This window comes from Oncorhynchus mykiss, chromosome 6, assembly GCF_013265735.2.
Source record: "Oncorhynchus mykiss isolate Arlee chromosome 6, USDA_OmykA_1.1, whole genome shotgun sequence".
Classification (NCBI taxonomy): domain Eukaryota; kingdom Metazoa; phylum Chordata; class Actinopteri; order Salmoniformes; family Salmonidae; genus Oncorhynchus; species Oncorhynchus mykiss.
The window spans coordinates 57,456,459-57,464,348 of NC_048570.1; the positions used below are offsets into that span (position 1 = coordinate 57,456,459).

The following is a 7,890-nucleotide window of genomic DNA, read 5'->3' on the forward strand; positions in this document are numbered from 1 at the left end:
GACTGGAACTAAATGCAAAAATCACTGAAGTTGGAAACTTTTATTTCCCTCACCAACTTTAAACATCAACTATCTGAGCAGCTAACCGATCGCTGCAGCTGTACATTGTCCATCTGTAAATAGCCCACCCAATCTATCTACCTCATCCCCATACTGTTTTTATTTTATTTACTTTTCTGCTCTTTTGCACACCAGTATCTCTACTTGCACATCATCATCTGCTCATTTATCACTCCAGTGTTAATCTGCTAAATTGTAATGATTCGCTCCTATGGCCTATTTATTGCCTACCTCCTCATGCCTTTTGCACACACTGTATATAGACTTTCTTTTTTCTACTCTGTCATTTACTTGTTTATTGTGTTATTGGCTTGTTTATTGTTTACTCCATGTGTAACTCTGTGTTGTTGTCTCTGTCACACTGCTTTGCTTTATCTTGGCCAGGTCGCAGTTGCAAATGAGAACTTGTTCTCAACTAGCCTACCTGGTTAAATAAAGGTTAATTTTTATTTTATTTTTTATTATCTTCAATTCGATCAGAGTCATTTATTGAGGGCCATCATAAAAGTGTGATAGTTTTCACATACGTCACAACAGTCTTTACAAACGCACTGAAGCCGGATGCATGAGCAGGATCAACTCCAGCTAACACGCCCACTTTAGGTCCGGCACGATTGGGAAAGAGAATTTGCTGAATTACACAGCTGAGCAAATAAAACAGCAATAGTCTACATGCCGGCTGTTTATCTTTCGTAATCGTTGCTGACACGCATGTGACGAACCCAGCAACTTTCTCTGACGCGCATTGGATATTTGCAGTGTAGTCTCTCACAGTTTAATTCATCCATAAATCAGTTTATTACAGCGTAATTAACACATCTATCACAGTCGAGACAGAAGAACACTGTAGACATTGAAGCATTAATTGCATAGGATATGGGCATGCAAGCCGAATAATATTTTTAAAAAATATTGGGAATAACAGCGACACACGATTTATGCTGCATTACAGCTTGTCAATCACTATGTGCGTAAAGATTAGTGTTGATAATATGTAGAATAGAAAAAATTACATCTGCACCTACCACATTGTTGAGAAAATCCCCTTCATTCAAATCCTCAAGGTCCAACAGGTTGGCACTGGGGAAAAGTTTATCCGGGGCAAAATTGTCCAGAATGGTGTCCATAAGTGCAATTGCTATAATTAAACTCTATGATAAAATATATTTTCACAAAAGCAATAGAAGGTAAATAGTGAAAAAATGTCGAAACCGATGACAACAGCTGTTTTAGGCTACTATGTTCTGAGCTGTCTCTTATACAACTATAATTTTGTTATGCATCCCGCGACTCAACAGGTTGTTGTGCTTATTAAGATATGATTTTAGATTTTATGTGAGTTGTTATGATGCGAGGTGTCCTCTAGTTCAATCAAATCAGTGACATCCAGCTGCGCTCTGTCTCTAAGGAACAAATCACTTGATTAATATTCATGATGGTACCATCCCACTTTCTCTGCACTCATCACCGCCTCTTTTTTTTTTTTTTTTTTAAAGAAGCAGTAGCCTCTGTATTATCTGACTCTTCTCATAGCATGTAGAGTGGCATGTAGAAAGTGCAAATCTCCAATCAAAAAAACTTCAGGTGTATCTCTGTGAAGGTCATCTCACAGCATTAGCAGTTATAACACATGTATGACAATAATGACCCCAACATGTAAAAAAAAAATCTGATAAGTTGACTGAGAACACATTCTCATTTAGAGCAATGACCTGGGGAATAGTTACAGGGGAATGAATGAGCCAATTGGAAGCTGGGGATGATTAGGTGACCATGAAGGTATGAGGGCCAGATTGGGAATTTAGCCAGGACACCAGGGTTGACACCCCTACTCTTACAATAAGTGCCATGGGATATTTAGTGACTACAGATAGTCAGGACACCTGTTTATCATCCCATCTGAAAAACAGCACCCTACACAGGGAAATGTCCCCAATCCCTGCACTGGGAATTTTTATATATTTTTTTAGACCAGAGGAAAGAGTTCCTTCTACTGACCCCCCAACACCACTTCCAGCAGCATCTGGTCTCCTATCCAATCCAGAGACCATCAAGGACCAACCCTACTTAGCTTCACAGGAAAGTCAGCATGGGATGGAAGGTGGTATGCTGCTGGATAAAAAAAAGACAGATCGATATTTACAGAATGATTACCTGGAGGAAAATAATTTTTGATTAGGCCTAGTCCCAAAAAATATTTTGCACGGACTGGCCAATAGTCTATGTTCTGTTCAGTTTGAGGAGAACGCGAAGATGAGGAAGACCGGAGGTCAACTTTGATAGATTGCTACTACTATAATTAATTTATTAAAAACAATGTTTCTCTCATGATGTATTTATCAGAGTTATTGACCCCACAATAAGCCAGATTCCAGTAACTTACATTGTGGTGCTGAAAAAAAATTGATTGGAAATGGACAACTCATGGGGCTGAAAGTAGATACATTTGAGTAGGTATAATTCATTTAAACCATCCTCACTTAATTAGACTTTACTAACAACAGGTGTGAACTAACAATTTCTTCCTATTTAAGAAATCAGGTAGGCCTACCTGTTTGACAGACACAATTAGGCTATGGACTGCTATAGCCATAGAATTGTTGGTAAATTCCTCCACCCACCATGCACTCTTTAAATAGCCTACCTCGATGTCAGTGAAAGGCTGTTAAGTTAAAACCAAGACTTGAATTGAAGGGGTATGAGATGGTATGCCATAAGCCTTCCTTTTCATTTTTACCCCTGTTTTTGTCCCCAATTTCATGATTGTGATCTTGTCTCCTTGCTGCAACTCCCCAACGGGCTCGGGAGAGTTGAAGGTCAAGTCATGCACCCTCCGAAACATGACCCGCTAAACCGCGCTTCTTAACACCCGCTCGCTTAACCAGCTGCCCCAATGTGTCGGAGGCAACACTTCAACTGAAGTCAGCCTGCAGGCGCCCGCCCCGCCACAAGGAGTTGCTAGAGCGCAATGAGTCAAGTAAAGCCCCCTCCCCTTTGCCGGTCAAACCCGCCCAACGCTGGGCCAATTGTGCGCTGCCCTATGGGACTCCAGGTCACAGCCGGTTGGGATCAAACCACAGGCTGTAGTGACGCAGCAAAACTGTGATGCAGTGCCTTAGACCGCTGCGCCACTCAGGAGGACTAATAGTCATACCTTTTATTCGAGAAAATGACAGTTAAAGATTTAAGAACATTTGGAAGAAAATGAAACGGATCCGATTAAATTCATTGATCTATAACAGTGCCTTGGTCCGCAATGCTTATGCTAGAAACAAGCTGTAAAATTACCTGGCAACGTGGTGACACTGATGGATATGGGGATTTCATTGTTTTGTTTCTTTGACATTCAGAGGCTGACTTTGCTTGCGAGGTAATCTAATTATGTCACTATCAATTGATTAAAGCTATTCACTTCCTTTACAATAGAAGGTGTTTAAACCCAGACAGCTTTTAGGGACACACTTGTGACCTTCTCTCGTTGGGTGAAGCCAGTGATGAAGAGAAGCCAGCAGTTAAAGCTTACATTTTTCTGCGTCGGTAGGTCTACTCTGTCTAGAGGGGAAAGGTAGGCCTAACTTTTGAAAGTACCATGCTCAGATTCCTAAATGAAGTCTCAGATTTAATTATTTGCAAACAGGGACAGTTTCATTGCAAAAAAAGATACTGATTTGGCATTGGAGAAATATGATAAGATGATAACACATAGGCTTATCTCTCCTATCACTTTGTCCATTCTTAGCCTGCAATGTCCACCAATATGGAATATTACGTAGAATTGCAAGAAGTGTTTATAAAAGCCATTTTTTTTCTCGCACCTGCAAATACAATGATATATTCATGCAATACTTTTACTATAAAGGGGCTCTTTCCACCCCTACTCTTGTCCACAGTGGTCTGTGAACCCACAACCTTCTGGCCCGCAGCCCTGTTGCCTGTCCAAGAAGTGTGGGCAAAAGGAAGACATGTTCTCTGCTATCCGCTTGGTTTTAATTATTATTTGGGGTATAGAGTACCACAGTATGAGTCAAAATACCCATAAAACCTAGCAGTCAAACAATAAATGGTTCCAATAATTTCTCCATCATTCATTTTTCTGATAACCGTGTAAATCTGGTGACTATAAATATATTCGCCTGTTTGTGCCTCGCGAAGGTAAATGCTAATTAGGTGCTAATGTGGCTATGATAAAAAACTAAAAATGCCATGATGATCTGGATGAGACTGCCAAATCGAGGCAAAGGTAAGAATCTCCGGATTAACTCTCTGATGTTAGCAAAATGTTGTAATGAATAAATTGGCAACATTTACAGTGCCTTGAGAAAGTATTAGGCCCCCTTGAACTTTGCGACCTTTTGCCACATTTCAGGCTTCAAACATAAAGATATAAAACTGTATTTTTTTGTGAAGAATCAACAACAAGTGGGACACAATCATGAAGTGGAATGACATTTATTGGATATTTCAAACTTTTTTAACAAATCAAAAACTGAAAAATTGGGCGTGCAAAATTATTCAGCCCCTTTACTTTCAGTGCAGCAAACTCTCTCCAGAAGTTCAGTCAGGATCTCTGAATGATCCAATGTTGACCTAAATGACTAATGATGATAAATACAATCCACCTGTGTGTAATCAAGTCTCTGTATAAATGCACCTGCACTTTGATAGTCTCAGAGGTCCGTTAAAAGCGCAGAGAGCATCATGAAGAACAAGGAACACACCAGGCAGGTCCGAGATACTGTTGTGAAGAAGTTTAAAGCCGGATTTGGATACAAAAAGATTTCCCAAGCTTTAAACATCCCAAGAAGCACTGTGCAAGCGATAATATTGAAATGAAAGGAGTATCAGACCACTGCAAATCTACCAAGACCTGGCCGTCCCTCTAAACTTTCAGCTCATACAAGGAGAAGACTGATCAGAGATGCAGCCAAGAGGCCCATGATCACTCTGGATGAACTGCAGAGATCTACAGCTGACTCTGTCTCCCATCTCAACAATCAGTCGTATATTGCACAAATCTGGCCTTTATGGAAGAGTGGCAAGAAGAAAGCCATTTCTTAAAGATATCCATAAAAAGTGTTGTTTAAAGTTTGCTAAAAGCCACATGGGAGACACACCAAACATGTGGAAGAAGGTGCTCTGGTCAGATGAAACCAAAATGGAACTTTTTGGCAACAATGCAAAACGTTATGTTTGGCGTAAAAGCAACACAGCTGAACACACCATTCCCACTGTCAAACATGGTGGTGGCAGCATCATGGTTTGGGCCTGCTTTTCTTCAGCAGGGACAGGGAAGATGGTTAAAATTGATGGGAAGATGGATGGAGCCAAATCCAGGACCATTCTGGAAGAAAACCTGATGGAGTCTGCAAAAGACCTGAGACTGGGACTGAGATTTGTCTTCCAACAAGACAATGATCCAAAACATAAAGCAAAATCTACAATGGAATGGTTCAAAAATAAACATATCCAGGTGTTAGAATGGCCAAGTCAAAGTCCAGACCTGAATCCAATCGAGAATCTGTGGAAAGAACTGAAAACTGCTGTTCACAAATGCTCTCCATCCAACCTCACTGAGCTCGAGCTGTTTTGCAAGGAGGAATGGGAAAAAATGTCAGTCTCTCGATGTGCAAAACTGATAGAGACATACCCCAAGCGACTTACAGCTGTAATCGCAGCAAAAGGTGGCGCTACAAAGTATTAACTTAAGGGGGCTGAATAATTTTGCACGCCCAATTTTTCAGTTTGTGATTTGTTAAAAAAGTTTGAAATATCCAATAAATGTCGTTCCACTTCATGATTGTGTCCCACTTGTTGTTGATTCTTCACAAAAAAATACAGTTTTATATCTTTATGTTTGAAGCCTGAAATGTGGCAAAAGGTCGCAAAGTTCAAGGGGGCCGAATACTTTCGCAAGGCACTGTATTTCAAATGACAATTCTGTGAACTGTCTTGTGCAAGTTTTAAATTGACACAATACCTGTTAGCAAAGGTGTCAGCTAGAGATGACGTGCAGGAGCTTGCAGGGATTTGTAGTCTTGCATGATGTCTATTTTGATGTGAATTAGCATTTTTGAATCTGAGAGTAAATTGAGCCGAATATATTTGTAAAAGTCACCTTGTCCGAGAGAGATTTACATGCTAATCGAAATGTCACGCCAGAGTAAGCCTAAACGATTGGAACCATTTCCCTGTTTGACTGCTAGGTTTTATGTGTATTGTGACACCTCCAATGCAGGGCTGTATAGGGAAGGGTCACTTGTTTTTTTTTCTCAAGCATTCAGGGATGATTTAGATCAAATATATTTTGTTGAATGGAAGGCCATCCATTTTTCTTTCAGAGAAGTCTGATTTTCTCCATGTAACCCTTATTATAAATAACGTTCATTCCCTAACATTTCCTTTTATCACAAAACATTAAAATACTGCATGCGCTGCACTGTTACACTCAATAGGAATGCCGATATGCATTGAGGTGATGCATACATTTAATAAAGAGCATACTTATTCTAATGTCTCTTATGTGCACTTTCTTACAGTATACAGTACTATTCATATAGTAAATACATCAGAATGATAGAGACATCTTAACTGACCGAGAGTGTGGATGCAGCATTATGTTCTTGACTGCAGTGATATACTGACGTGTGTGTGTGTGTGTGTGTGTGTGTGTGTGTGTGTGTGTGTGTGTGTGTGTGTGTGTGTGAGTGTGGATGCAGCATTATGTTCTTGACTGCAGTGATATACTGACGTGTGTGTGTGTGTGTGTGTGTGTGTGTGTGTGTGTGTGTGTGTGTGCGTGCGTGCGTGCGTGCGTGCGTGCGTGCGTGCGTGCGTGCGTGCGTGCGTGCGTGCGTGCGTGCGTGCGTGCGTGCGATGAGAGAAGTGGTGTAGTGTGGCTGGCTGAGTGTGTCAGCCATAGGATGCTACTCTGGTATAGTGCTGTGGTGAACCGAGCTGTCTCAGCTCACAGCCAGGCTTAATTTACGCAGCAGGGCGTGGGGTTCAGATCCACTACCATAACCAGAAAGTGCAAGAGTCAGTTTGATTGAGTTGGATAACATCCTTGACTGATCACAAGCTAAAACGAGTTGCCTAGTTGCGTGAAAATGACCTCCTATTTTGCAAGACTTAAAGACATGAATTGAAGAAAACATTTATCTTGAGAGACGATTGACAATGACACTTCTCACTTCTTGCGCCGAGCTGATTGTAGTCTCTGATCACTGGGCCGGATTCAGTTCACACCTGGTTACCTGATTTTACCACCTCCACTGAGGGGATGGAACACTAAGCCTGTTATTACTCAGTCAAACAAATCACAGTGTCACTGTAAACAGATGATCTGGATCTTTATGCATCTCTGGTGGTTTTCAAGAGAGAGCAATAATGAGTATTTTTTATGCAATGGTCTTTAACAGCACTTCAGGTGGACAGAGAAAATAATCCCATTCATGTGGTTCTTTCTCTCCACCATTTCCTCAGCTAATGTTACCATTCCACTCTCTGTCCCCTCCTTCAGGCACTGTTTATGTGGCCTAATTTGTAACAACCTGCCCCACGATACATTACACTCATTCTTTTGTGTGAAGGTGCTGTTAACTGCGTGTGGTGTGATATTACGTCATTTCAAACCAGCATATGAACAGAATGCAACCTGCAGATGCTTTTCTGAACCCTTGCTTTGTCAAGTAGGCTATCCCCCAGGTTTTAAGTGTACATTTGTATGCTTACATTGTAATGAGTACCATGTTAAATCCTCAGAAATGGCTCAACGTCCTGTGATATGTGGCCTAAGCAGGTCATATTGAATTTCTGCTTTGCGTTTACCTG

General features: G+C 40.9%; 1 protein-coding gene across 2 annotated transcripts in view; it reads right to left on the bottom strand.

Annotated features, from left to right (window-relative positions):
• creb3l1 (cAMP responsive element binding protein 3-like 1) overlaps positions 1-1,449 on the bottom strand; it is a 28,298-nt gene extending 26,849 nt beyond the window's left edge. For both annotated transcript variants that reach the window (XM_036980567.1, XM_036980568.1), the window contains exon 1: positions 1,086-1,449. In XM_036980567.1, the coding sequence (XP_036836462.1) occupies positions 1,086-1,187 (102 nt within the window). In that variant the 5' untranslated portion in view covers positions 1,188-1,449. The remainder of the gene's footprint in view (positions 1-1,085) is intronic.
• Positions 1,450-7,890: the final 6,441 nt, after the last annotated feature.